General features: G+C 51.8%; 3 protein-coding genes across 8 annotated transcripts in view; 1 reads left to right on the top strand and 2 right to left on the bottom strand.

Annotated features, from left to right (window-relative positions):
- Window positions 1-469: 469 nt before the first annotated feature.
- S100B (S100 calcium binding protein B) lies at window positions 470-23,751 on the top strand (the record flags this gene model as incomplete). Of its 6 annotated transcripts, none has more annotated exons than XR_014618571.1 (3): window positions 470-719; window positions 16,655-19,734; window positions 23,277-23,751. XR_014618571.1 is itself a non-coding variant. In XM_084289429.1 (2 exons), 2 exons carry the CDS (start codon window positions 19,486-19,488, stop codon window positions 20,363-20,365), a joined length of 390 nt encoding a protein of 129 aa, XP_084145555.1. In that variant the 3' UTR covers window positions 20,366-23,270. The 6 variants fall into 6 exon arrangements, 1 of the variants encoding a protein (XP_084145555.1); XR_014618572.1 differs by lacking the exon at window positions 470-719 and having other exon boundaries at window positions 16,864-16,982; window positions 17,936-19,734; XR_014618573.1 differs by lacking the exon at window positions 470-719 and having other exon boundaries at window positions 18,032-18,170; window positions 18,819-19,734.
- Window positions 963-11,185, bottom strand: LSS (lanosterol synthase). The gene is made up of 22 exons (XM_084288963.1): window positions 11,121-11,185; window positions 10,911-11,049; window positions 10,709-10,817; window positions 10,235-10,356; window positions 9,904-10,000; window positions 8,930-9,065; window positions 8,595-8,703; window positions 8,123-8,241; window positions 7,602-7,699; window positions 7,440-7,467; window positions 7,130-7,186; window positions 6,514-6,585; window positions 5,765-5,815; window positions 5,467-5,616; window positions 4,564-4,660; window positions 4,281-4,386; window positions 3,658-3,723; window positions 3,246-3,326; window positions 2,799-2,969; window positions 2,332-2,410; window positions 1,902-2,117; window positions 963-1,325 (listed from the first exon to the last, which is right to left on the bottom strand). The coding sequence occupies exons 2-21, from the start codon at window positions 10,987-10,989 to the stop codon at window positions 1,932-1,934; spliced, it is 2,013 nt and encodes a 670-aa protein (XP_084145089.1). The 5' UTR covers window positions 10,990-11,049; window positions 11,121-11,185; the 3' UTR covers window positions 963-1,325; window positions 1,902-1,931.
- Window positions 19,728-27,577, bottom strand: part of DIP2A (disco interacting protein 2 homolog A) — a gene marked incomplete at its 3' end in the record, with an annotated part of 108,127 nt that continues 100,277 nt past the window's right edge. The window contains exons 41-42 of the transcript XR_014618569.1: window positions 25,050-25,201; window positions 19,728-20,430 (exon numbers count right to left, since the gene is read on the bottom strand). The remainder of the gene's footprint in view (window positions 20,431-25,049; window positions 25,202-27,577) is intronic.

Raw genomic sequence — 27,577 nt, 5'->3', positions numbered from 1 at the left:
TTCCTGCTGTTGCACTGGTCTTTTGCAGTCTGAAGCGGTGCAGTGAAATCCTGAGAACTAGCAAGTAGGTTGACTGATGTGTTAGTTTCTGAAATGTGAATTTAATCAGCTACTGGGGAGTACAAAGTGAGGAATCTGACTGCTGCCTTTAACGGCCCGGCTCCTGCTTTTAGCAAGAGGCGGGAGCTGGCCCCTCGAGCCGAGGCCTTTGCGTCTCAAATGGCTTTTAAATATAAGTCTGAAATTCGGAATTTTGACCTAAGAACGCATTGGAATTTAAAATTCGGTTAAGTTCCCGTTGCTTATTCCTTTACGTGTTACTGTCCCAACTTGCAGCCAGGTGGCGTTAGTTTGAGCAGTACCAAGAGCAGCCTCGCGGCTGTTGGGTACCGCTGAGGTGAACGCGGGAACGTAGCGGCAGGGGGCGACCCGCCAACGCCTAACGGTCGGTGGCGGTGGGGCCGCCATTTTGGGCTCTGCCTGAGGGAGGCGGTGGGGCTGCCTGCGGCCCCCTGGCGCTCTCCCTGTTGTCCTACCTGCCCCGGGGAGCCATCGCTGGAGCCCCTCATCCCTCTGAGGTGCGGGCGGTGCCACAGCACGGTAGGAGCCGCCTCGACGGGCCGCGAGTAGAACCGATTGATTACATTTGAGAACGATGAGTTCTGCAGGGACCTGTTTAAACTTAGCGTTCATTCCTTCATCCTATCACACATATCGGGGTAAGTTTAATTATTTTAATTACTAAATGCTATTCTGCTATGTAGTTATTACCTCAATTTTTTAGTGATTTATTTTCTAACCCCTTAAATTTCTTGTGCACTGTTGCGTCAAATAATTTTTTCATAGTATGCTTCGTACTAACTCTTTGGAGTGCATTATGTGGTATTTATTCGCAGAGGAACTCTACAACTCAAAAGCACATGAGTTACAAAGTAGATAGGTGGTTTATTTTGGTGCCAGGCGCATGTGGGACAGCTCCCAAAGGCACACACAACACTTCGCTCACTCACGTTCTCTTTTATCGGCTAAAGTATTATATATGCATTAAGTTTTACAATATCTATGTATATTAATTTCCTAGCTCTCCCCAGCCCCACTTTGTATGCTAATTATCAGTCCTTCTGTACTTGTGTAGTACTCTCTGGTGGTTGTCTGGGTGGTAGTTAGGATGATGTCTTCATGGGGGAAGCTTGGTGCCTAGGAGACCCAGGCTGTGCCCTGACATTAGTCAGCTGAGTGTTTCCTGCTTCAGTTTCCCATTTTCCAAAGTGGGAATAATACTGATGACTTCACCTGAGAAGCTCTGGGAAGCCAGCTGCCACCAGCTGTGGGACAGAACAGCAGCGAAAGTGAGTGAAGTACTCCTCTTTCCCAACTCAGGGAGGAGAGAAACCCTTCCCTCTCAGCACAGGCTTCTGTGCAGCGAGCACTTCAAAGGCACCTGCTGGCACCCACAACAGAGGCCAGTTCACCAGGGACTTCACAGTGCACTCTATCACAATGCTAGGCACAGAAGAAGCCCCAGATCCCACACTCCTTCTGCAGAGAGCCAACCTGGGGGTGCAGGACAGGTGAGAAGACAAAAAAGACAAAGCCAGCCTTGCTCTACCCAGGATGAGAGAGAGTCTGTCTAGATTTGTAAAACAACACGGCTTGGCAGCTTTCTCTTTGCAGAACATCAGACTGGTCTGAAAAGGCACTTCAGTGCACGTTCCACAAGGAAGAATATACTTGGCAAGAGCCTTTAAAAGTGTATTTTAAGAAGAGTGTCAACAGAAAGCAGAGACTCCATGGTACTATGGCAGCACTCTCCTCCCTGGCAGAGGCAGTGGTCTGTGTGTTAGGATAAGCACCAAGATCCTGTGCAGGAAGCACCCGTACCCCTGTGCAGCATGTGGTACCTGAGGCAGGTCAGAGGCCATGGTGTGGGTTCAAGAGGACAAGACCGCTTCCACAGTCTTCCCAGCCCCAGCCAACGGTCCGGATTGCAGCTGCTCAGCGAGAGGGCTATTGGGATGCAGCCGGCAGAAACGCCCAAGTGTCCAAATGGGGAACACATTGCAGTAGGCGGTGTAACTGATGGCACACGACTTGTTGAACACCCCAGCAATGTTCTCCTGAGAGACAGACAGACAGCAAGGTGGTGTGGGTGACGAGACCACGGGATGTCCAGGACACTGCTGAGCTCATCATGTTCCTGAATTTCCCAGCAAAAGCCACACATGACTTCCCTTCCAGGTAAGGGAGAGCACTATTGCAATGGCTGCATGATGCCCAGGACATGTGCAACACTGGGGAAGCCCCTGGAGAGAGAAGAGGGAATCCACATACCTGAGGCCAGTCGCCGTTGGGCAGCTGCTTATTGATCAACAGTTGGATGCCCCTTTCCAGCACGTCAATGTCAGGGTACCTGCAGAGTACAAAGGAGATACAGTCACCTTAGTGTCATCCAAACTGTCTGCATACCCCTACCCAAGTGCTTAGGGAACTCAACCACCTCCAGTCTGCCCCAGACTTGACCAAGTCATGCAACTCCAGGGTACCAGGCATTACAAATACAGCAAGATTCTCAAGACCTTTGCTTTCCTCCGGCTCTCCCTCTTCTGGCATCAACAGCCTCACTGGCTGGACCACAGCTTTGGTCAGTCCCCCATTGCAGAGGTGTGTGACCAAGAAATGTGGTTGGGTGCATGGCCCACACTAGCAGGGCCCAGGGCCTGTGCCAGCCTTTCCACACAATTCAGAAGGTATTTTCCATTTCACTGGACCATGCGGTATCAGGTAAAGGCCACTCTTACCTGACAGCCATGAGCCCCAGCAGGGCCCAACACGTGTTGTGGATCTGTGAGGTGGCACTCTGCACATATCTGCGTTGCTCACATGACTCGAAGTCCTCTCCCCACCCACCATCTGTCATCTGCTTGGAGAGCAGGAACTGGCAGGCCTGGGCCACTTCTCTGCATGCCACCCTGCAAAGACAGACAATAAGACAGGGTTGGGTACAAAGGAGAGCTTGCATGTGTTTCCCAGACACAAATGGCAGCTGTGCTTCACCCTGCCCATAGCAGGTACCTTCCAAAGAGCTCAAGGCTCAGAAAGTAAGTGCTCTAATCATACCAGATTTGGGAGGCGTGGTATCTTGGGCAGGAGTGCTCATGGGCAGACAGTGTGTCCACCCAGACCCACCCTTTGATCCCACCCTACCCCAGAGACAAAGGCAGAGAAGCTGCCTAACCCCTACTCACCCATCACAGTATTTGTACTGCATACAGGCAAATGCCTCCAGACCAAACCAGGTGCCATATGTGAAGCAAACTCCCCAGCTCCTAGGAGGGAGGGGAGACCAGTATTAAGGGTACTGGGACAGAGGCAGGTTGTGACACCGCTACATCCACAGCAACAATAGAACCAGGCAGAACAGCAGCCTGCTTGCGCCTATGGCACAACCGTGCCCAGTACCACCAGCACCTGTTCCCAGATTGCTCAGGCATCAGCTGATGCACTGGGATGGGAAGAGTTGGAGCCACCCCAACCCCCAAGGGAGATGAGCATGTACATGCGTGTTCTTACACACCCTACCAGCCATTAATGCTGCCCCCTGTGGCCCATCATGCTAGAGCAGCCAGGGGAGAACTGAGCAGTAGGAGCACGGCTTACCCTTCCCATGACCCATCAGCTCGTTGTTTCTTGCGACAGAAGTCCAGGCCCTTCTGTAGAGTGTCTCTGGACAAGAGAAAAACACCTGATGCAGAAGCAGCCCAAACCCTGTGGGCTGCTTTGTAGAGCCATTTGCCATCATCTCTGAGGATTTGATGGGTCCCCTGATTAAAGGCTTGATTGGCAAGAGAAAGCAGACAGGTGGTGCCACACAGAATCTGAGTCAAACTATGCACCAGTGGGGCATTTTTCTGTTACGTGCCAGCATGCAAGCAGGGATGTAGCCTACAACTGGCTGCAAGATCAAGGCAACTGCTAAGTCAAGAAGGCAGCAGATGATCCACCAATTTCTCCCAGCATGATCCCAAACTGCCTGTGCCCTCTTCCTTGAGTGAGTCTGTGCGCTAGCATCTTGGGAGCACTCTCGTTTGGACATGTCACTGGCATCTCAGCCCTGAATGCACCAAGGGCCAGTCCAGGGGCTGCTCCAGTCCAGTGCAGAGGCCGGGCAAGAACCCTGAGCCCTTGCTCAGCAAGGACTGTGCCAGCAGAGGCCACTGCAGGCACTGTGGGTCATTGCAGCCTGTTTTTTCCCCTACTCAACTCCCCTCCCAGTGCCTCACCTGATCTCTGCGGCTCTGTGCTCAGGGTACGTCTCTTGGAAGTGTCTCAGTGCCTGCATGACAGCCGAGGTGCATTCCACGTAGGTGTAGTCGATCATGATGTCACCTGCCAGCAGGACAAGAATATCAGTGCAACAGTCCCTCTCCTGGGGACCTCACCAAGACACATGCTACCAACCTTTCCCAAAGACTCACAGCATGTGTATAGCCCACAGAAGGGCACAGGGTAAAACCAGCCCCTTCACACTGGGCAGGATGACTGGGCCCACACAGTTCCCCTTACCAAACACCTCTGAGGGGTTCAGCAACTCCAGCAAGTGACCTCCTCGCTTGGTTTCGTATGTGGCAAAGCCTCCATCCGAGTTCCTCATGCTCAGCAACTGCACAGACAAGCAGAGTGAGGGGATGGGGCTGACTCACAGGCAGTACCCCTAGTCAGGTCCCAAGTCAGTTGCGAGGACAAAGTCAAACTCACATGGGTTTAGCCACATCTCAAACCACATTGACAGGCAGGTCCAATCCAGACCATTGCATTTCCCACTCTACTCTGCACTGGTGCAGCCTCACCTTGAGTACTATGCGCAGTTTTGGGCCCCACAGTAAAAAAAAAAAAAAAAGGATGTAAAACTATTACAAATTGTCCAAAGGTGGGCTACAAAGATGGTAAAGGGTCTACATGGGAAGACATACAAGGAGTGGCTGAAGTCACTTGGTTTGTTCAGCCTCGAGAAGAGGGGAGGCCTCATGGGGCCTACAGCTTCCTTGTGATGGGGAACAGCAGGGGAGGTGCTTATCTCCTCTCTGGTGACAACAATAGGACCCTACAAAATGGCATGAACAGGGAGGTTCTGGTTGGATATCAGGAAAAGATCCTTCACTGAGAGGGTGGTTAGGCACTAGAACGGGCTCCCCAGGGAAGTGGCCATAGCACTAACCTGCTGGAGCTCAAAAAGCATTCGGACAATGCTCTTGGACATACTGTCTGATCTTTGTGTGGTCCTGTGTGGAGTCAGATGGTAGACTCAATGATCCTTGTGCGTCCATTCTAACTTGGGATATTCTATGAGCCTATGACCACATTGGCCTTACAATGGCTTAGTAATACTAGATGTAGCCTTGACTTCTCTTATTTTACCTGGGTGTAGCTGCCTGCATTTACCCCAGTCCTAATTTTTGCAGCACTTACCACATTGACAGCATCAAAGAGGCGCTCAGGGGGAATAAGTTTGTCTATGAAGGGGCACTTCTCCTGCAGCAGCATAACTGACTTCAGCCCCTCTGCCGTGCAATCTGCCACAATCCAGCCACAGTCCCGCGTGCTGAAGGGGAAGCCACCCTGAAAAGGGGCAGAAGGACTCAGCGTCTTCTCCTGAACTTGCTGTTCTTGTGCAGGGGAAGGCACTGCTCCTCATTCACTCCATCCCCTCTGCCCAAATCTCAGCCCTGTGCATGCACCCTTTGTAGGCCAGCTCCAGCCACTGCACCTTGTTCATATGGCGGTAATATTTCTGGTAGTCAGGTGGGTTCTCTGGAATCTGTGAAAACAAGAAACAAGTGAGGACAGGTTGAAGTTGCCTGCCTGCAGAGCTATAGAGTGAAACCATCAAAGATACAGAGTCCTGTGGAACTGCACACCATTTATCCTTTACTGAGGAAGGCAGATGGGGAAAGCAGTCAGCTCTGGAGCAGAGAATGCTGAAGAGAAATCAAATTTTTGCCTGGTTTCAGCATGGCTAAAGCCCCCTCTTGGCTTCTTTCCTGGCAGTGAGACATCTATTTTCAGGGGTCCCATTGACAGCACTGTGAGTAAGACCTACACCTGCTTCTGCATGAAGCTGCTGGTGACCTCCCCACCTTGAGCCACTGGCCTGGCTAGCAGGAGCTTCTGCAGTCACTAGCAAAAAAGGCTGAGTTTCCCAGAAGGGCACCTCAAATACATGGGCACCAGAGAGGCTGAGCTCTGTTTTCCAGCCTCCTTTGGCCCAAGGCAGCCAACTCACACATCCCACAGGGCCTCACAGCAAGGCCTGGGGCTGGCCAAGATCCTCTCCAAGCTGCAAAGCTTGCTCCCACCAAGACGGCACAGCAAACAGGCAGCTGTTCCCAGGGCTTTGCTAGTCTAGCCTTGAAGAAAAGCTCTTCAGAGGGAATGGAGGTATTCAGCTGGGCTCTCAGAAGAAGCCAAGTCTGCACAGCCAGCATGGCAGGGACACCACCATCTGGTTCTGCTCACCTGGGTGAACCTGAGAAAGTCATAGGCATTCTGAAGGCAGGACATGAATTCAGGTATCTTCTGGGCTTCCGCCTAGAAACAGAGCGCACAGTCAGCAAGGAGTTCTGGCCACCAAACGTGCCCCTCAGGAGGAAGAGGATATGCTGGGATCTTGCTGGCCTTGGTGCCATTAATGACTGCCCTTCATACCGCCAGGCTGGGGGCTTACCTGGGCAACCACAACACCCTCCAAAACACACACCCACCATAGCTACCTCTGCTCTTCTGTAGGAAAGCAGGCCTGCCTGCTGTTTCTGACAGACAGAAATGCTCTGAGGCTACGCACAGCAAGGAGGAAGGGCCAGGGTTTTACCACAAGACTGCAGCAACAAGGAAATCTAACCTGACCCATTCGTATGGCACTGTGACATCCTGCTTGAAAAGCAACTGGCAAAGATAGGTTGTACCAGCTGTTCTGGAAAGCTTGCATGCCACAACCAAGGGGCTCTTTGAGAAGGAGCATCTGCCTGATGCGGCTGTATGATGTGATGCCACAATCTGTTTGGCAGAGATCTGGGCAGTATTTTAGAAAACTGCCTTTTCCCAAGACAGCATGCAACACTCAGGGAAGTCTTACCTCCAGGAAGGCTTGGACAGCAAAGGCAGTATCCCACAGCTGGGATCCATTTGTACCCTGGAAGAAAGTGGATAGTTTTAACAACAGAGGAATGGGAAATGAGAAAGCTGCTTCAGCCTGCTCTGTGCACAGCAGTAACAGAAGAGGTGGCTAGCGATTTTGAGCAAAGGGACACGACAGCTGCCAGATAAGCACAGCTCAGTTCACATGCAGTATCAGAGCCTCTGAGCCACAGGGCAGGCAGGGGCATGTCTTTTCCCGGCATGCCAGGGTCCCTCTTAGTCGCAGCTGGAATCCCACAGCACCTTACCTGCATCTTCATGCCATCAAGGCCCAGCCTGTGGGAGGAGAGAAAACTGTTGCAGCACAGGCACAGCACAAGCACCAGGAAGAGGGTTGGGAGCCACAGTGTGCCAAAAGCACAGGGATCAGAGCCCCACGCCATGCCAGGCGGATCACACTCAGTCCTTACCAGAGATAGTCAGGGATCCTGGAAACATGCTCCTGAAAAGCTGGGGAGTTCTTCCCATCCACAAACCAGCGAACCAGCATGTTGATGGTCTTAGAGATCTGTTGAAAGCAGCACTGTCACTGCTCTGGCTACAGCATCTTCCAGCCCCAGACACATCTCTCCCACCCAGCACCCAGCTAGAGGTCCTGAGCTTCACCCTTACAGCTCTCTCTGTGGCATCACTCTGACTGTAACAGATGGTGGGGCAGATTCCACAAGATTACTCCAGGGCTTCCCCTCAAATCATGTCCCTGGACCACAAGGAGAGGTACCCACACTAGGGCCACAGCTCTCCCCATGCCCTCTGCCTCTCTTGTGTCCTATTAGCACTAAGGTCTTCAGCATTAGGAACAGCAGGAGTTGTTGCCTGAGCAAGATTCAAAGGTTTTGGTTACACACCACAACTATAAAGGACTGTGGGACCCCAAGCAGGTTCCTAAAGAGACAAGAGCAAGAATTTGAAGGGATATCACGTAACCTACTGGACCAATGCTGATACATTTGGTGAATCTGTCATCAGCTTTGATGTGGTCATAGAGTTCCACAATGGCTCGCTGCCGCAGGTAGGTGCTGTGGTGGGCCTCATACAGATTCATGACAGCTGCAGGAAAAGAAAGGGACACGCAGAGAAAAGTTCACCCCACATGGACAGATCTACTTGCTGTGGCCAGCTGCACCACTGCTCACATGATGACCAGCCAAGGAAAGAATTGGAACTGCTCTGCCACAGAGCGGCCTGAGGACCAGGACACAAGGTCCTGCTGCTACCACGGTAGCAAAGGCCCAAAGACCAAACAATCAGTGTCTCCATTCCAGCTTCAGGGCATGCACCAGGAACTGGCAGCAGACCTTAAAGAGCCCCCTTAGTACAAGAAAGCTTCAGTTCCACCACCAGCCTACTCAAGGGCAGTCTCATAGCAAGGACCCTCCCACCCCAGCCAACACCACACTCACCATAGGCGACCTCCAGCAGCCAGCTGTGCGGGGTGTAGACATCACAGGCAGCCACGTTGTTCCTCTGGGCTGGCCAGTCGATGCTGGCGTAGTCTTGCACATACAGCTCCTGGCAGAAGACAATACAGGTGATCAGCCTGGCAAGCTGGGAAAAAATACCCAGAGGCAGCTCGCTGCAGGAAGTTTGCTCAGCTGCCTGGACTGCTTTGTCCATGCAGGCACGAGAGCTGCCACTTGATGAAACACAGTCTGGCTCTAAAGATGTGGCTGGCACAGCAGGCAGTCAGGGAGCTACATGTCCTCGTTAGGGAGTCCCAGGAGGGCCGGCTCCTCACCTGCCGCAAGCTCCGTATGAGTTCATCTTCTTCTGCTGACAGACGCTTGGCGTAACAGTAGCTCATGGGGAGGTACACCTGGCGGCAGTGGCACCAGAGTCGGGATGGATGCGCTGGGAACCACGTAGGGAGCAGCCTGTTCATAACAGAGAATGTGCTATGGAATCAACAGGGAGGGCCAAGAGAGGCATGCAAAGATGATGGGTCAGCAGGGGGAGAGCCAGGGCGGGACACGCCTTTCCCCATCCTCTGTGGCTAGGCCTTCTACTGCGGGTTACAGTTCCAGCAAAAAGGAAGGGAACATTCACACTGCCTGACCCCACTTGGACCCTCTCCGCCTGGGCTGATCCTGCTCCAGTAGGGTCATCAGACACCATTCCTGGCCCAGCTCAGACAGGGCAAAGAGCATCCCAAGCTCAGGGAGAATTCATTCCAGGGGCCCTGCTCTTCCCCATGTTACTCTGAAGGTGGAGGTGCAAACTGTCAAATGTATCCGCTGACAAAGCACCAGCAGCCCTTGGCACTGTGCAGCCTCTGATCTTCCCGGGAAAATGCCGTACACTTCCCTTCTCTGACACCAGCTGACTACTGAGGATACTCTGAGTGACAGCGGAGTTTGAGCTGGCAGCCATACACATGGCAAGCTCTGCTCTGCTAGGGCCTAGTTCTGCCTGGCCACAGGAGTGGAAGGCGCTGTTGGCAAGGAGCACACTATTGGATGGATGCATCATGGACCCTACAGGGGAAGCTAGTGGGGCTGAGCTCCTGCATCCCTTCAGTGCAGCGTTCAGTGCTATCTACTTGTCAGCTGACCCTGCTGCTAGCCTCCCAGCTCACAAGCTGTCTGAGCAGCCCCAGATCCAGGCCACAGCTGGAGTTACCCCAGCAAACACCAATGCCTTGTGCAGCTCTGGACTGAGCCTGGTGGCAGGACTAACAACACTCCCCACATGCACGTCGAAGGAGACATATACCACATCTCCGGGAGAAGCGTGTTCATTCCCTCCCAGCTGTAAACGTTCAAGACAGCCAGCCAAAACTTCCCCCACGAAGGGATTCCCACAGCACCTCCTGCAGAGATGGATATTAGCTTTCAGTGTTAACGCAGCCACATCAGCTCCCTGCCCTCTCCCACCTTCGAGGGTCTGCCTCTCCCCAGGTTTGGGAGCGTGTCACTCAGGCTGCGACACACTTCCCAGAAAAGGGCTAGGCAGGCAGCGGTCCAAAAAAGGAACAGACTTTCCCACCATAACTGAAAATCCAGATGCCACCCACAACTGCTGTGCTGGGCACAACAGAGCTGACCTTTGCTGTGCAGGTTGACACGGGCCCGCACAATGTCAGGGTCATCTGGTCCAAGCCCCAGGATCCTCAGGGCAACATAGTTGAGTGCTGTGCCAAACACTGTTGATTTGTCCTCCACGTGCCTGTTGAGAGCACACACAGAGACAGCGCAGCCATTGGACACAACCATTAGCACATGGCTCTCTGCGTTGGGCTGAAGTGCCATGCCAGGGATAACTGAGGGAAAGGGAGACTCAGGTAACCCTGGCAGAACAACGCTCTGTACTGCCCTGCAGCAGGATAAAATGCCACAGAGCAGCCAGAGCTGCGGCCTCTGTGACAAGGGACACACCCATAGCCCTTCACAAGCAGGCCCAGCCCTCTGTGGGTACCGCAGGTGTAACACCCCGCTTCCCGAGCCTGGGCAGGTCAAGCGGCAGCTCCACGTGCTGAAGCTCAGACACAGCACCATAAAAGCACAGCTTCGCTACTCACAAGCCCCAGCCTCCGTCCGGGAGCTGCACAGAGCGCAGGTAGCGCACCATCTCCTCCTGAAACCCCTCCGGCAGCTGGATCTTGGCAGTGTGGCAGGTGATGAGGAGCCCTGCAACCATGGACAGCCCAACCGCCCTGTCAAGCGGATTACGGCGTGGCGACCCGCAGCCCCCCGGCACCACGACGCCGTGCCGGGACCCACCTGGCAGCAGGAAGAGCGGCCCGCCGTAATCGCCGGCCCAGTGCCCGTCCTCGGCCTGCAGCCCGGCGTAGAAGCGCATGCCGTTGAGGGCCGCCTCCCGCGCCGTGCCGGCCGGCGGCAAGGGCCGCAGCAGCTCGTCCTGCGGGGAGACGGCAGCTCAGCGCGGGGAGCGCCCCCGGACCCCGCACCCGCAGCCCGGCGGCCCCGCACCGTGTCCAGGCCGAGGCAGTGCGCTTCCAGCGCCGTCTGCGCCCGCCGCTCCCCGGCCGGCTCGCCCTCGCCGTCACCGTCGCCCAGGTAGCGCCACCGCTGCCGGCCGCCCTCGCAGCGCAGCCGCCAGGCGGGCAGCGCCGTGGCTGCCGCCGAGCGCCGCGGGCCGCCGCGCCTCCGCACCGCCCTGCCGGAGACGGGCAGCGTTAGCCGCGGGGGAGGCCACCACCGCCGCACAGCACCGCGCCGCGCCGGTACTCACCCGCCGTCCGCCATCGCCATCAGCACCGCCGGGCCGCAGCTGGGGCTGGGCCGGGCCGTAGCGGGGCCGCGCGGCGCTGGGCCCACATGGCCTCACGGGCGGCCGCCAATCGGGCCGCCAGGCGCCCCCGCAGCCCCGCCCCGCCCCGCCCCGCCGGGGGCGGCCCCATTGGCGGCGGGAGCCGTGCGGGGGCTCCCAGCAGGGTACGGCCCCCCGGCGTGATCCCCCGCAGCCTCACAGAGCCCCGCGGAAGCTCGGAGCTCCTGTCACCCAGCCAGGAGCTGTCCCCGTCCTGTTTGCACGAGCCCGTGCTGCACCCGCTGCCCGCTCACGGTCCCGTCCCCCCCCCCCCCCCGCTCAGAAATCACCACCAGACACAGCACCCGCTGCAGGGATTTTTATTCACAAGCACAAGCTGGGGGCTGCCATTCCCGGCTGAGTGGCTCCACGTTGGTGCCCAGCACTGAGGGGAGGCGAGGCCCCTGTGGGCCCCTGGCAGCCCGGTGGGGATGGGGAGCTGCAGGGGAGCCGGTGAGGAGCAGCAGGAGCAGCAGCAGTCCCCCTCACCCAGCCTGCTCCTGGCAGTGTGGGTGGCTGATAAAGGCACACCTGAGGGAGCAGCCGCTTGCTGGCACCTCACTGCCTAGTGATGGGGGCCCGGTGGGTGAGGGCCTGGGGGGTGGGGGCCCGGTGGGTGGGGGCCTGGGGGGTGGGGACTCGGCGGGTGGGGGCCCGGTCCATGTGGTGCAGGTTTTCCAGGCCCTGGGTGCGGTGGCCCCCCTGGCCCAGGATGTGGTGGTGGCGGCCCTCCGTGTGGTCCTGCAGGAAGAGGAGACACATCAGGAACTGCAGCGATGCCACAGGGCTCTCCTGGTAGGCACAGCACCTCCTGGCACCACCCTGGCTACTGCACCTAGCAGGACCAGGTCCCCTGGCAGTGCAATGGGGACATGTGGGGCAGGAGCAGCCTGGGAGTTCATGTGCCTGTGATGGCTGCACCGAGCCCTTCCCAAAGCCCCCACAGTGCGCGCTGCCCACAGCGTGGACCCAGACCCATGGGTGCTCACCTGGGTGGGGGGTTGACATCTTCTCACGGCCTTTGAGCTGCAAGGGAAGAACAGGTTCTGTCAGTGCGCTACCACAGTGCACAGCCATGGTGCGGAGCTTCTCCTGGGGCACTGCATTTCTGCAGGTAGCCGTGAGCCACCGTCCCAGGTGAAGCCCCACATACCCCCAAGCACTGAGGCAACACTTGGGCTGGAGCCTCTGCAGTTCCCCACAGCCATCCCATCCCTTTTGGAGACCCTGGGAGCAATTGCCCTCACCCCTGCAACACCTGTTGCAACCTGGACACACAGCTTCCATCATTAAACCAACCCCAGCCCAACACCTCCTCTCCAGGCACTGGGGAATATGCTGAGCCTGTGCCCAACCACGAGGGACTGTGGGCAGTCCCAGTGCCAGCCCTGGTGCCATCTGCCCTCCAACCCCCCGACACTGCTACCTCAGGGACTGTTTCCATTTACCTACGCTGCAGAACAGCCCCGTCTGAAAGCGCTGTAGCTCCGACTGTCAATCTCGCACAGCAGCCCAAGGTAGCGGGGCTGGCTTTTGGGCACTCCTTAAATACAGGGCCCTGCCAGGACAACAAAGGTGTGACAGGCAGGCGTGTCACCCATAAACCGTTCTGTTAGTTTTGCATGTCACTATGGAGCAGCGGGAGTACAGACACATGTCGCATACAGTACTGAAACAAAGGTCTGCCACCCCTTAGAGAAACGGAGTCAAGGTTGGGGTGAGGATGGGTGGTGGCCTCAGCGCTGGCGTCAAGTGATGGGTTGAGTCAGGTGTCCCAGCCATGAACCCTGATGGGGTGCCCTCAGCACAGGCAATGTGCGTGGGCGCCAGTGTGTGGGGTCACATCCCTACAGGGGCTGCTGCAGGGCAGAAGGTTCAGGGCCCTGCTGATGACCCCCACAAACAGGTTGAGCTCAGGTACTGCCAGCGTGGGGGCAGGAGTGCTATCTGCCATCAGACCCAGTGATGGAGATGTGCCAGGCTGTGTCTGTTCCTCCCCACCCCACACTCCACACCCTGTGCAATGTGTCCTGCTGTCCCATCCCAGGACTGCGGTGACAATGACTTGAAGCACGTGTCCTCAGCATGAACCAATTCCCCTTTCCTCCTGCAAACACAGTTCCTATACTGTATCTGTCCCTCCAAGGATGTGTACAGTTTGTAACACCCACTGTAAAAACTTACTGAAAGGAAGCATGTGAGCCAGGGATGCTTTACTTGCTGCTGCCTTTTGTTGAAAGAGACTGGTGGGGACTCAATGCAGACTAACTTAAATCTGGCAGTAAAATCCGTTCCTGCTTACCTGGATTTCCTCGTACTGCAGAGGTAATATCAGACCTGAGACAGTGAGAAGTTCAGGTTGAAAACCCAAACTCATTGCCATAAATACTTGCAATTAACATCCAACCTTGATTTTAATGCCCGGGAGGTAGGGACTGTGGCTGCGCAGTGCATCACAAAGCAGTGTCTGGAGCCTTGGGGAGCAAGAGAGAGGCAGCAGGGATGCAAACTCTTACTTCCAAATGTGGCACTCATCAGCAACCCGGGACAGAAACATGCCTGTGAATTAATATATACAACTGTATATACGCACACACTGTAAGTTGAATTTTAAGTACTCCTTTGCCAGCAAATAGCTTTTCACTCATGTCCTGCATAAGATCAGGGATTACCTGGGAAGAATACAGTGATTTATTAATTTTATTTAGAAATTAGAGAAATAATTAGGTATTTATTCTATAAATAAGGCTTAGGTCACACACAGGTTCAGCCGTGGGTGCATTCATTAGTAGTATAATTTTGTCTGAATAATTTAGCAGGGCTGGCGTACTCCCTGGAGGGGTTGTTGTGTAAGGAAAACATCATCTTCAACCCGTGCTCAGAAACACCTCCACTCTTGTACTGACAGTCCTCACTAGGGAGAGCTGTGGAGCTTTTGCACAGTTTAAATGCATGCAGTTGGTTGCAACACTGATATGGGTGATATATTTGGGACTTAGCCTATTTATTTTGGTTGGAAGAAAAAAAAAAGTTGTCGTAATGGTCTGCCTGAGATGAGCGTCCCGTAAGGAGCTCCAGTTCCCTGTGGCTGTCAAAATCTTCAGATAATTTCTGAAGATACTTGCCTAAAGTCAGTGATGGAAGGTGAACCGTCTTTATAGAATCAGCCTTAGAAATAGATTTAGTTATGAAACTTTACTTGCCAAACTCCTGGTAACTAGGCATTATTTTTATAACAATTTCTACATTTCTGAGGTTTAGATCAGAGTTAACAGGGTAGTGCTCTGCTCCTGCTGTTTGTGGGAGCTCTGCTTGGCAGAGACATTAGAAGCTGAAAGTATTCTTCCAAGGCGAGGATACAGTCAGCTCAAAAAAGCAAATACCACAACTCCCCCCCTTATAGTTCAGTCTAGAACATGAGACTCATTTCAGAAGGTATCATCTGCCAATTGTTACCTGTTATGTTTCTAGACCAAAAATTGCTACGGTACTTTAAAGCCATGGGATATCATCTAGTTTGTTTTAAAAGGGATTTAGGGATCTGATCAAAGGAATTTCACAAAACATGGTCTAAATACAGTCATCTCTGCTTTGACAGAAGGTAGACCTGAATCACTCTACACTGGTAGCCACAATATTTTCAACAGAAACACAGGTATTTTAGAAGCACCTTAAAAACAAAGAAAACAAAACAAAACAAAAAACAAAAAAACGCCATCTGGTTTCCTCTGTGCTGGTTATTGTAGCTTGGATGTGAGCTGCAAGGACGTGAGCCTTCAGCACCCTTCAGCACCAGCACACCTTCCCTTTTTATACCCCCTGCAGTCCTCTCCTCCTGGGGTTGCTCCCTGTGCCAGGCGCAGGAGGGACACTGCAAATTGATGCTGTAATGCCTTCTCTCAGGGCCAGTTTCACAGAGAACAAATTCATATATTTTTAATGAACCTAGAATAGTCCTTTGGTTCAGCTAGGGAATGACCTAAGCGCAAGGCCATGTTTCAGCTGAGGTTACAGCATCCCAATGTTTTCAGCATCAGAGAATTTGCAGTGGCAGCAGAACTGTTTGGTGTTTTTCATGAGAACTACCAAAGGGAGGCTATTTGGTGGGCCAGCACTGGAGCCCAGAGCTGTTCCTTTGCAAACATGACGCGCGGTTGTGGTGAGAGAACACACATCAGGTACTTGAAGAGGCCCTGAACCTACGTGCAGGGCACTGAATTGAGCCCCTTTCCTTGTCTCTGTCCAGAGTTCCATGGGCACCAGCCCCATTCTCAGCTGTGTGCTGCTGCTTCTGCTTCTAGGGCTTCCCCCTAGGAGCCCAGCTCATCTCTGGCCAATGTATTTGTTGGCTCACATACACACACAGTGACCAAGGCACAGAGCTGGGGAACCTGCAGAATCCCACTTCCAATATGCTAGTATATAAGCACAGCCCTGCAGAGGCAGAAACATCGTCCCCCTCCCACCCAAATTCTTCTCCTTTCATTACTTTTTTCTCCCAGTTCAATGACCACCAGCCTTTGTCTCGTGGTCTGGCAGAGCCTGGTGCCACACACGCCAGAGACACAAAGAAATACGCTGGCTTTTCTCCCAGGGCCTGCTATGAAGAGCTCACATTGTGTTTTACTGGGAAGGGGGAGACAAGGAGAGGGCTGAAATATCACGCTCGGCCTTAGGCTATGTAAAACCCTCTGTTTCTCTGAAGACATTGGCCCAAAGCTCTGGCAAAAAAAGCAGTGACCCTGAGGAAAAAAGCCCCAGGGTCACAGTCTCCTTTTGAAAGACCACGGCCATGAGTTTTCAAATAATGGAAGCGGTTCTTTGCACAGCATGGAAGTGGGTGAATTTAAGTGTGGAGATGAACACAAGCTCCCAGACTGGCACAGCCTGGCACCTGTGCCAGGTCGGAGAGGACCCAGAGCAGGATGGGGTTGTGTGCTGGGCAGTGACCCTGGGGAGGATCTGGAAAGTCACTTGGAGCTGCTCATTTGCAGAAGCAGCAAAGGGCCAAGGTTCCTGTTGTTCGCACATAATCCTGCTGCTCCTTACTACACTAGCTACCAGTGCAGCAGATCTTTCCCTGTAAAATATGCATCGGAATGACTTGGGGCCATAATAAGCAGGACAGAGAATTCCAAAACTGTTCAAGTTTTGATCTGCCAAATACTCATTTTTCTGTTCCATTTTAATACAGGTCCGTTTTAACATCAGGAATGACATCAGAAAATGGGAGAAAGAGGCAGAGCTTCGAGCTTGTTGTCTCGGACTAGCAATGATGTGCGTTGATGCATTTCTTGGCCAGTTACCGAGCTAGGATATCTACCAAAATCAAATTGTTATTGATGGAGAAAAGTACTGTTTCTTTCCTGCTAGCTGAAAGCACCACTTACACCCAGCTCTTATATCAATACATTTATCCTCAGAAAATAGAACATTGCAACACTGCTGACAAATGACTTCATCTCTGGAGACACCACTGCCCGAAAGCACCTCCTAGCCCTGCCAGTCCTATGAGAGCACAGGTAACTGACTGCTGCAGATCGCAATGCCATAAATGCAAAGATTTCAGTGGTCAGGGCTACATTTAGTGTCAGTGCACTCAGGTTTCACACTGGGGACATTACTTTGCTCCCTGCTCCTGCTGCTCCTCACCAGCCCCCCTGCAGCTCCCGGTCCCCACCTCACCTCCCTCAGGGCTGGGCACCAATGCGGAGCCGCTCTGCCGGGAATGGCAGCCCCCAGCTTGTTCTTGTGAATAAAAGTCCCTGCAGCGGGTGCCATGTCTGGCAGGTGATTTCTGAGCAGGCAGGGGGCCGTGAGCGGGCAGCGGGTGCACCATGGCCTCCTGCTGGGCCCCAAACAGAAGGACGGGGACACAGCTCCTGGCTGGGTGACAGCCCCAGGCAGGCACCCTTTGCAGCTCAAAGCTTCAGTGGGGCTTTTCGTGAGGCTGCGGGAGGGCACGCCCAGGGATTTGGCACCATCTGTCAGCTATATGCATCAGAAAGGAACTGCAGCTGCTACCAACTTTGTCGTTCTACACTTGCAGCCTGATACAGTCATCTCCCCCGATGTAAAGGTTCTTGCTGTCCCTCAGACTAAAGGGCGTCACAAAGAAGACACAGCTAGCCCCATCTCAGAGGTGCCCAGCAAGGGACAAGAGGCCAGAGACACAAACTGCAGCAAGAGAAAGTTCTGACACACACAAAAAAATGTTTCTGTCTCAGAGGGTGCTGCAGCCCAGGGACAGGGTCCCCAGAGAAAGGGGGGCTCCATCCTTCCCACATGGTCGGCTCTGGCTTTGGGGAACCTCAGCCTCACTGTGGAGACCCTGACCCAGCTGCTGCTCACAACCTACAGCCTTTACTGTGGGTGAAAGCTGCAGCACCAGAGATGCTGCCAGGCTGGCTCTGCTGCTGACTTTTTTTTTTTTTCTTTTTTTTTTTCCTTCTCACAATGGTGGCTTTCTCTGCAGCAGCTCCCACGGCCAGCTGCTGCGCCCCAGCCACCAGTCAAAGCCGTGCTGTGTGCATCTCTGCGCAGTGCGGCTCTGCAGCCCGGGACACCCCCGCGCCGAGCTACCATTGGTGCCACCGGCGCTGCGGCACGGCTCGGGGCTCTCCGCCCCCAGGCATAAGAAGCCAGCAGGTGCCAGGGCCCGGCCGTGTTCCTGACCATCGGCCGGCTGCAGCTCCACCGTCAGCAGGGAGGTGAGAGGGGCTGGGGTGCAGGGCAGGTGCTTCGCTGCTGCAGCCGGCAAGCTGGTGCGGTGGGAGGGAGCGGCTCGGGGACGGCTGTGCTGGAGCAGAGCTCTGCCCTCATGCAGGAGACCATCAAGGAGCTGAAATAATCCTGGGTCCGGTGGATGGGAAACAGGCAGTGCTGCTGGCTACTGGCTCAGCATGGCGCAGGCAGGACGTAAGCACATGCGCAGCTTTTAGGGTGCATAGATTAAATACTTCAGAAATGTTTTCTAACTGTTTGGAAACAGCCTTGCAGTTCAGACATAACTGTTCAGAGGGGAGGGCATCTGCAGGATGACTTTCAGTGCCTTCCGCATCAGGCCCAGCACTGATGAAACAGGAGCCAGGCACCAGGGCAGATGCTTATCACTAAATGAGCGTCAGACAATCTTTTTGTTGTTGGATGGTTGGTTGTTTTCTTCCCCCCAGTGTCAGTGCATTCAGCAGCTTTGGGTGCTTTGCATTTCTCCCCTTCAGAATATCTTGGGTTTGGCTGTTTGTGAAATCCGCAGAAAACGCTGCAATTATTAATACTCCCGAGAAGGTCTCCAGAGGAAGCGCAGGAGGAAAGAAGTTAAAGATGTCTTTATTTTTTTTCCCACTGGCATCCAATAGAATTGACTCCTGCCTACATCCCCCCGCCTGTTCAGTTGGAGATGTAACTGCAGGCAAGAAAAGGCAGAGGCAGAGGCATATGGCATGGAAGTAGAAAGCAGAGTGTTTCGGAAATTCACCCCGTTGCCTGCTCCCATTCCAAGCAAGCAGGGCAAAGCAATGGGCTAAGCAACAGGAACCAAAGAATAGGTGAGGCAACAACATGTATGATTAAATAAATGCATTTTTTAAGATGAAGCCCCAGTCCTGGGCAGAGGCCAGTGCTTTATGCTCCTGCAGCCCATTTCTTATCTCCATAGAATTTCCCAAAGGGCATCAGCAACACAGGTTTAACACACAATCCCATCTGACAGCTGGCTCTGTGTGTACGGGAAATGCAGGAACGTCTGCTGGAAGCCTGCAGGGCTTTGCCATCTCTCTCCACCTCATTTTCTTGTCTATGCCCTGCTCACAACAGAGACCCAAGGCGCCAAACTCACGTTGGTCCCAGGGGTTGTGCCTGCTCTGGGGATAGACCACAACAGGCACTGCTTGTGTTGTAGCTCTCCTTGACTCCAGGGCCCTCCGAGACAGAGCTGAGGTCTCTTGGGATCTTCCTCCCTGAAGTGAGAGCAAATGCGGGGGGTTGTTCTGCAACGTTCCTGGAGTGCAGGGGGTGGCACTGCAGATGCTGGGGGGCAGCCCAGGGCAGCACGCTGCGCAGCAGAAGGCATCACTGCTGCTCGACTCGGCTAACGCACCCATCGCCTGCCTCTGTCCTCAGGACTGCACCGTGACCATGTCCGAGCTGGAGAAGGCCATGATCGCCGTCATCGATGCCTTCCACCAGTACTCGGGGAAAGAGGGAGACAAGCACAAGCTGAAGAAATCAGAGCTGAAGGAGCTCATTAACAATGAGTTGCCCCATTTCCTTGGTGTGAGTATTGCCCTCCACAACGCATGCTTGACTGAGCCGTGCCAAGCAGCTGCTGGCTCTGCTCACCTGTCTCCTGTGGGCAGCACGTACAGGGGAAAGGGTTTATTCACGCAGCAGTGTGCAAAACACTTCCCTACAGCTCCACAGGAGCAAGAGGTGCCTGGACAAGGGCAACAGCCTGTGTTGGGGCTGGGGATTTGATTGCAACTAGATACATTTTCTTCCCTGGGAAGGTGACAGCCTTGCCCCATGGGACTCAAGATGCCCCTTCCCACCAGCACTCCTGGGGCTGCAATTTCCAGTTCAGTAGGGCTGCTGTTGCGCAGGTGTAGCTGCAGGCACAGAAAGCACATAAAGCAGCAACGAACTGTTAGGGATGTGTCCGAACAGAATTCAGCCATAGGAGTGGCCAAGAAACAGGGACATCTTACTGCCCAGGCCTCTCGCTTTGATCCTTCCCAGCTTCGGCTGTCTGTTTCTATCCCTTCAGGAGATCAAAGACCAGGAGACTGTGGACAAAGTCATGGAGGCGCTGGACAGCAATGGGGATGCAGAGTGTGACTTCCAGGAGTTTGTAGCCTTCATCGCCATGGTCACCGCTGCTTGCCATGAGTTCTTTGAGCATGAGTGAGCCAGTGGGGAGCAGCTGAGCACCTCCCACTCAAGCTGGAGAGATGCAGAGCAGTACCACGTCTCCTGGGAAAGAAAGACTGGGTATGCTTAGGGGCTCCTTGGAGTTAAGCTTGTGCTAGTCTTAAGCAGCTTATTAAGTCCTGCAGCTTTGTGAGTAGAAGCACCCAGGTGGCTCAGGAAAGCCTCTTGACCAGTGCCCGCCAGGTTGGATGCAGTGTGCACGAATGCCTCATCTCAAACTCAGTCCCTGGTGCCGTACACAAGGGACAAGCATGGGGCTGGAGGCAGGTGGCCACTGCAATCTGGGGTTGTTTGCAAAAGGAGAAGGAAAACTCAAGACCTGAGGTGGGGGGGTAACGCAGAGGGGCTGGTTACAGAAGCTTGTCTCTGAGCCCACTGGCCTCAGTGGAAAGGCTCCTGGTGATGCTGTGGGCTCTGACCACCTTGCACGTGGTACTAACCCAGTCCCATCACAGGGGCTCAGCAGAGACCATGCAGCTCTTGGCAACTCGAGACACTCCTAGTTTGAAAGGCAAAGCATAACCACGTAACAGACCAAGCTTTTCTCTCGCCCATGAACCCTCCTGCTTTTAGCAGCCTGCAGAACTGGAAGTGAAAGCACACGAGGCTCCTGGGCTGGGGGCAGTTTCTGTGCCTGGAATGCACCTTGGTAAGGTCTCCAGGCTCAGCCCAAGGAAAAGGGGAATCCATACAACATTACCACCTGCAGCCTCCAGAGTGTGTGGAAACAATGAGAATAAAAATGTTTTGTTATCTAGGCCACAACTGGGCTCTAGTGAAAAATGTGTCCTTTTGTCCCAGGCTCCATGCACCTCTATGGCTACTACGCACTGTCAGAGGGGAATCTGAAGGACACAGCTGGGAGTGCCACCATGGCACACGCTGGCAGTAGGCTGATAACTGGGCATCGATTCAACTCCTCCCTGGCACCACTGCTGCCAGTCAAAAAGCTCAGGGCTGTTGCCCCCACTGTGCTCCACCAGACTGCCCAAACTGCGAGGCCAAAGGAACACAGTGCACCTCAGCAGCATTGCTGCCATTTGGGACGTGTCTGCTTCTGGCAGGGTCATCCTCAGGCTTGCACTGATGAGCCTCTGCAGAGCCCAAACTGAGCCTAGGACAATTTCCCTGAAGCCTGTGCCCGTCTTTTTTCAGTCTGCACCTGCCATCCAGACCAGACACACCTGTAAGTTAGGCATTCACGCACAGGAACAACACAGCAACATCTCTACTCATAAATTCACAATAAAGATGACTGTGGATGTCGCCATGGTTTTTTACTTCACAAAGATTCCATAAGCAGAATGCCCTGCCTTCCAGCAGAGACCAGCTTATCTGCCTCGTCACGAGGAGGAAAGAGAACACTCAGTCAGAAACATGCATACAAGAAAGGTAACTCTTGCTCCATCAGGAATTTAAAAAGGCAATTCTGCCATGCTAGGGTAGCACTCATTTGCCGAGAACTTGTTTAGCATCCAAGTTACTTCTACCACATTTTTAACATTCTCACCAGTTCCTGCTACTGCTCTCTGTCAGCCATTTCGAGCACTTGTACAGACCTAAGGCCATGTGTGAGGACAATGCCCGAGGACACTGTCTGTCCCAGAGCATCCCAAGGTTAGGGGATCTGTAATGCTCACAACCCTGCCTCAGACCTGAACCTGAGGTTAGCAGAGTGGTTTAACGTGCTGCACAAGGCTCTGCAGGTGAGGCTGTCTGGCACCCACCTGCCTTTTGCCCCACTGCACTGCCAGTGCTCACACATGAGGAATCCCTCCCCAAGACACCCTCACAGCACTGCAGCAGCAGAGAACTGCAGTGCAACGTCTGGCCAGACCCAGGGCAGGCTGTCCCGTCCCCCGGCCAGCAACCAGAGCAGCATCAGGGGGTGAAACAAGAGGTTTACGCACACATTGCTGGCAGTAAGGCTGATCCTGTCTTAGCAACACCATGGCTGGAAATAAACAGGAGCTTTGCCTTACATAGAAGGTAGAGCAGAACTGGTGCCTCTCATCAGGGAGGAAGAGCACACGTCTTCCTTCGAGATGACTGCCCCCAGCTGCTGCAAGTGCAGCACACACCTTTGCACTGCACCCACAGAGGAAAGCAGAACTTTGCTGAAGTGAAAAAGACTGCAAAGACAGAGGCATCTGCACCACCTGGTCTGCACTACAGCACTGCTCCTGCTGTGTCCCGCTGCTTGCTGACATAGGTGGTGCCTCAGCTGAGAGAACGGGCAGAGACACACACTTGTTGGGTGAGGCCAGCAAAACAGTTTGGGAAACATGCAGTGCCCCTGCCACCAGCTCACCGCTGCCAAGCCCTCCTGCACACAGTGCTACTGCCAACACCTGAGGTCCCCAGAGACTACACAAGCCCTAGAGAAAGGAAGTCACTTCAGCTTTGGGGCTGAAACTGCTTGTTTTCAGAGCTCGGGAAGGCAGACATCACAGCAGGGCTGAGGCAGGCTCAGAAAGCTTACCTAACTCACTAAATTCCCATCAGTAACAGACTGGAGATATTTAAAAGTGCCAGTACTGGCAGCAACAGATCTGCTGAAAACCAGCACTGTTTTTCAGGCTCTGACAGTGGCAGATCAGTCTTCAGGTAGTGAATATGACAGGCTAATGAAATTCTTAGTTTTTTGTTATGCCTCCATCCCAGCCAAAAGAAACAGCCAGCTAGATACCTGTGAGGAATGTTTTAACAATTCGTGTCCATAAAGAACAATTCTGTTTGAAATGTTTGAATCCTGTCTGCCTCTGGGCCCTGCACTGGCAATTCAATGCTTGAACCACAGCTGCAGTGTGTCCCAGTCTCCCCCTCATTCCTCATTCTAGCCAATTTATCACTTCTTAAATTTATGGACCTGTTTTCTTTTGTTCCAGACTTCTATTTCTAACACTGCTATAGATGTGTCTGTGAATGGCTGGGGAAGAATGTTTTAATTACCCATGTGTCTGGGAGTTTCAGAACAACTGATAACAACTAGTGACTGTTATGGGATACTATGTGGATCTTTGGTATCTGGTTGGGGGGGGGGCTGAGAAAGAAGCTGAAAGGCGGCTGGGAGACAAGATTTGAAGAAGGTGTTTTGAAGAAGGTGTTCCGTAAACTTGGGATGGTGCCCAGTAAGTACAAAGGGGAAGAGGAAGACTGCGAGCCTTCAGCATGGAAGACCCCTAGAGACCCCCAGAAGAGACCCCAGAGGAGACTGCGCATGCTCCAGTAGGAGGGACTGCACCCCGGAAGCTAATTTTAATAATCTATTTTTTTTAGAAGTAGTAATGAATATGTATTAGTCTAGGAGCATAAAAATCAGTTGCTTGATGTAATTGGTGTGCGTCCTGGTGGAGCGGAGACTCCCGGTGCACCCAGCGCTGTTTGCTTACCTCTATTCCTTTATATCCTTTAATAAATCCTATTTTTCATTTAATTCTAATTTGAATCCTGAGCCATTTATAACAATACCCAAGGTGTGTGTCCTCTTACAGCACCTCACCAGCAGTGTTTGAAGCTAGCACTGATGAGATTGATCTGACATTGCACCAAACCCAGCAGAGCTCAGAACCCCCCCAGTTCTATTATTTGTGCAGACATAAGGTGACAGTCTCTGGAAAGGGTAGTTTGGTAACAGACCTCTGTCTACAATGCTCTGCGAAGCTGGCAACACAGACCTCTATAGTCTCATAGTTTGGTAACACAGACCTCTATCATAGATGCTCTGGGGAGAAGGGAGGCCAGCACAGACACACCACAGACACAGGACAGGTAAAGTCCACAGCAGCACATCAGGAAGAGATGGGGATTAAGGGTTCCAAGAGTCAGCAGCATGGGGGCAGAGACCCCGGGATTGTGCCTAAAGACAGTCATTTGGAGAGAATGATAAGGAATTGGAAAAACAACCCAAAACCTAGGGAAAAAGACTAAAAAAAAAAACAAAACAAAACAAAAAACCCCACACATGGTTAGATATTGTGTAATTGTCTGGCCTAAAAAGCCAATAAAAGGAGCTTCAGTGTTTTGGCCAAAATATGGGTCTTATAAAATTTGAGGCTTTAAATTTATATGTAAACAATAAGAATCCTTTTTCAGAGGAGGAATCAAGTTATGCTCCCTATAATCCCAATATTGCACCGGAGGCAGCAGCAGCTGCTCCAGGAGGGGAGACAGGGACTGCAATTGATGCTGTCCCTGAAGAAGGAGCGCACTCTAGGCTCTGACAAGAATTAGAACAATGTAGAAGAGTCACAGCATAGAGTCTGCATGCTAAGAGTGCAAAAAATAACGTACCCAATAGATTTAAACAGAAAAACACAAAATGGTTTTCCCACAAATCAAACGTGGACTTTTTTTTGTATTTCAATACAAAATTTTGTATATTGAAATACAGTCCTCAGAGAAGAGCCTGACCTTCATGGATGGGGTAAAACAACCACGTAAACAAAGTACTGCGCCACATTTCCCACACTGCAAGCTGAGAGGTGCTCTTCTGTCCTGGTGGTCTAAATGACATAGAAGCACATCCCTGCTCCCTCTCTACATTAAGCTGAAAAGTACATTTCAGAAGAAAGTGGTAGCATTTCTGTGAGTGATCTGTGGCTTTAATTTATTCCCCCTACCAGATATTAAATCTAAAGGATTTGCCTAGCTTTACTTACTGTACTGCAACTGTCAGGGCAATAGAGTATACTTCCAGTTTCTTCATTCTGAAATATTCTTGGCTTTTATTGTACCAAGTCTGAGGTCATCCTGCATCCTGAATAGTGTGGATTTCCAATTGCTGGGGCAAGGCAGCTGACAGAGCAGGAAACTAGAAGAGGAAAATGCAAAGTGTTTTTGTTTGTTTGTTTTAAAAGCAAAGGAAATAAACCAACTTCAATAACCAAACAACGAAAAACCTACCCCAAAACAATTAAGGCTATTTTTGTATTTTCTCGCCACTGTAACATTACAAGTATAATCACAGTCACTGTGGCACTAATGTACACATTTGGCAAGCAAAAATGCCAGAAATAAAAACAAACTGCCGTCTTGCAGTTACCTTGACAAGCTAAGTTTTAAGGAATAATAGAACTAGGAAACGTTTGTCACCTCTATAAGCAAGCTCTTATTTTAGGTGAGAACAGGATTTTAAAAGTGACCGGAGGAAAAGACAGCGGCGTATATTATTTTAATAACAACATGTACTGAAATACAAAATGATAGAACTCTGCTTTTACGGCATTGGCATAACGGAACTGTAAATAAAACACAGTGTGTTTAGTTCCTTCTGAACAACAACACTGGTCACAAAACAAAATCTAAAGACTGTAGCAAAAAATTGCAACAGAATTTGTCACGACAACAAACTCTGGCTTAGAAACATCTCATTTAACGTATCTGGCCATGTAAATATTTAAAGTATGTTAACCAGCTAAATATAAACATTAATTCAACAATAAGAGTTACATCTTAGTATAAGCAGCATCAAATAAATCCCAAAGTGCAAGAAGTTAAAAAAAAAAAAAAAAAAAAAAAAAAAGTTGCAGTTTCATTAACTGTAAACTAGTTAGATGTAATTCAGCTCTATTATCCGCTAACATGATTTCTGACCGGATACGCTACAATTCTTTAAATGCTTAAAGTGTGCAAGCTTTCATAAATTCCCTTTTCATAAAATTGCTAAAACACAGTTATGAATATGCTGCAGAAACCAAAACCATATGCTTTAAAATCCTTGAAGTGCAAAATACATGTATTCACATGATAGCAGGGAAAAAATAGATCACTTTAAAAAATCATTAACTCTGTACAGAAAATTAGGAACAGGCATTTAAAATTAACTCAGTGCTTCCTTTTTTCTGCTATAATACATTCCTGGGTAACAGTAAGCAACAAATAAAGGCTTACAATAGCCTCACAGTACTGTTTCTAGAATGACATAAAGCTTATAAAAAGTCAGTACAATGTGCTAGCTCAGATCTTCAGTAGTCACTGGAATCCTACCTAACACAACTGAGTGTATTTGAAAATTCTGCTTTGACAGCAACCCTTTCACCACAATTTACGTCCTTCCCTCAGTGTGGCACAACCAGCTCGCTTAACCAACTACAGTTTATTAATTCAGGAGAAAACAGGGCTTACCATGTTTATTACAGTGTTTTCCATACCCAGTAATTTAGTCTAAAATAAAAAAAAAAAAATGGATTTTTTTAAACCTGTCCTCTTCAGTTTTGATGAGTTAAGCTGCTTTGGTAATGTCACAATAAAACACGCAGTGCAGCACTATCTGGATACTATGTACAAGCCTTGTAATTAACAGAAAATGAAAAAGGCTCAAAGTTGCTATCTTCTGGCTATGTACAATGCTTGTAAAAACAAATCACACTTTACAGGAGAAATTCTTGCGTGTTTCCTAAACCGTCTGTTGGTACCCATCTGTTTTCTGTGGGTGTGCCACCTCCCTTTCCTCTTCAAATAAAACCTATGTTCATTTAAGAAACTACAACTTAACGTATTTCTCACATACACAGAAGTATCCATTTATCACTCTGTAAAAGTGGGTGTTTCAGTTGCTCAGAAACCTTTGGAAGTCATTATTAGATAGTGCTGCTTGTGTAAAAACATTCACGAGGGCACGTGAACAGGGTGAGCCCTTCCATAACGCAGAGTTCTGCATATGACACTGGCTACAAGCAGCCTCTGCAAGTTTCTGTCTGCTATGCCCCAAAAAAGCGTTTGCGCTGAAGCTCCAAGTCAGATGAACAAGTCCATTTGGAAATGCTCTCTGGGAGCACTGCTGCAGCATGTCATCTTCACTCAAGAAAAATTAAACCAGACAGTACCTCTCCCCAGTCACACTGGGGACGACAAGGAACAGCTCATTTTAGTACCTCTTACAGCCTTTCCTCCTGCTGCCGCCTTCCGTCAGCCTGGTGAGGTTGCTCATGGTCGTCACCTTGGTGCTGCAGTTCTTGAGTCTTTTCTCCAGCCAGTGCTTTTGTCACTGCACCAGGTCTAACACTGGACCTCTCCTCTTCCTGCTGGTGCTTTTTACAGTGCTTTTCAAAAGTGGAGATCTTGGCATAGGTCTGGTTGCACACCAAGCAGTGGTACGGCCGCTTGCCGCTGTGTGTTCTCACGTGAAGCTGGAGGTAGGAGGCCCTGGAGAAGGCTCGACTGCAGACCGAGCAGCGGTGAGGCTCGC

Source organism: Netta rufina, assembly GCF_964035555.1.
Source record: "Netta rufina genome assembly, chromosome: 6".
In the NCBI taxonomy this organism is placed as follows: domain Eukaryota; kingdom Metazoa; phylum Chordata; class Aves; order Anseriformes; family Anatidae; genus Netta; species Netta rufina.
Note: the sequence above shows the minus strand (reverse complement) of the source record. Positions and strands in the feature narration are given on the sequence as shown.

Excerpts from the sequence above, each read along its gene's own strand:
- LSS (XM_084288963.1), bottom strand. The coding sequence starts at position 10,989 with ATGCGCTTCTACGCCGGGCTGCAGGCCGAGGACGGGCACTGGGCCGGC. Across the intron at positions 6,586-7,129 it reads CTGTCCAAGCCTTCCTGGAG|GCGGAAGCCCAGAAGATACC; the intron begins GTAAGACTTCCC and ends CTCTGTTTCTAG. Across the intron at positions 2,970-3,245 it reads CAGTACAAATACTGTGATGG|GGTGGCATGCAGAGAAGTGG; the intron begins GTGAGTAGGGGT and ends CTGTCTTTGCAG.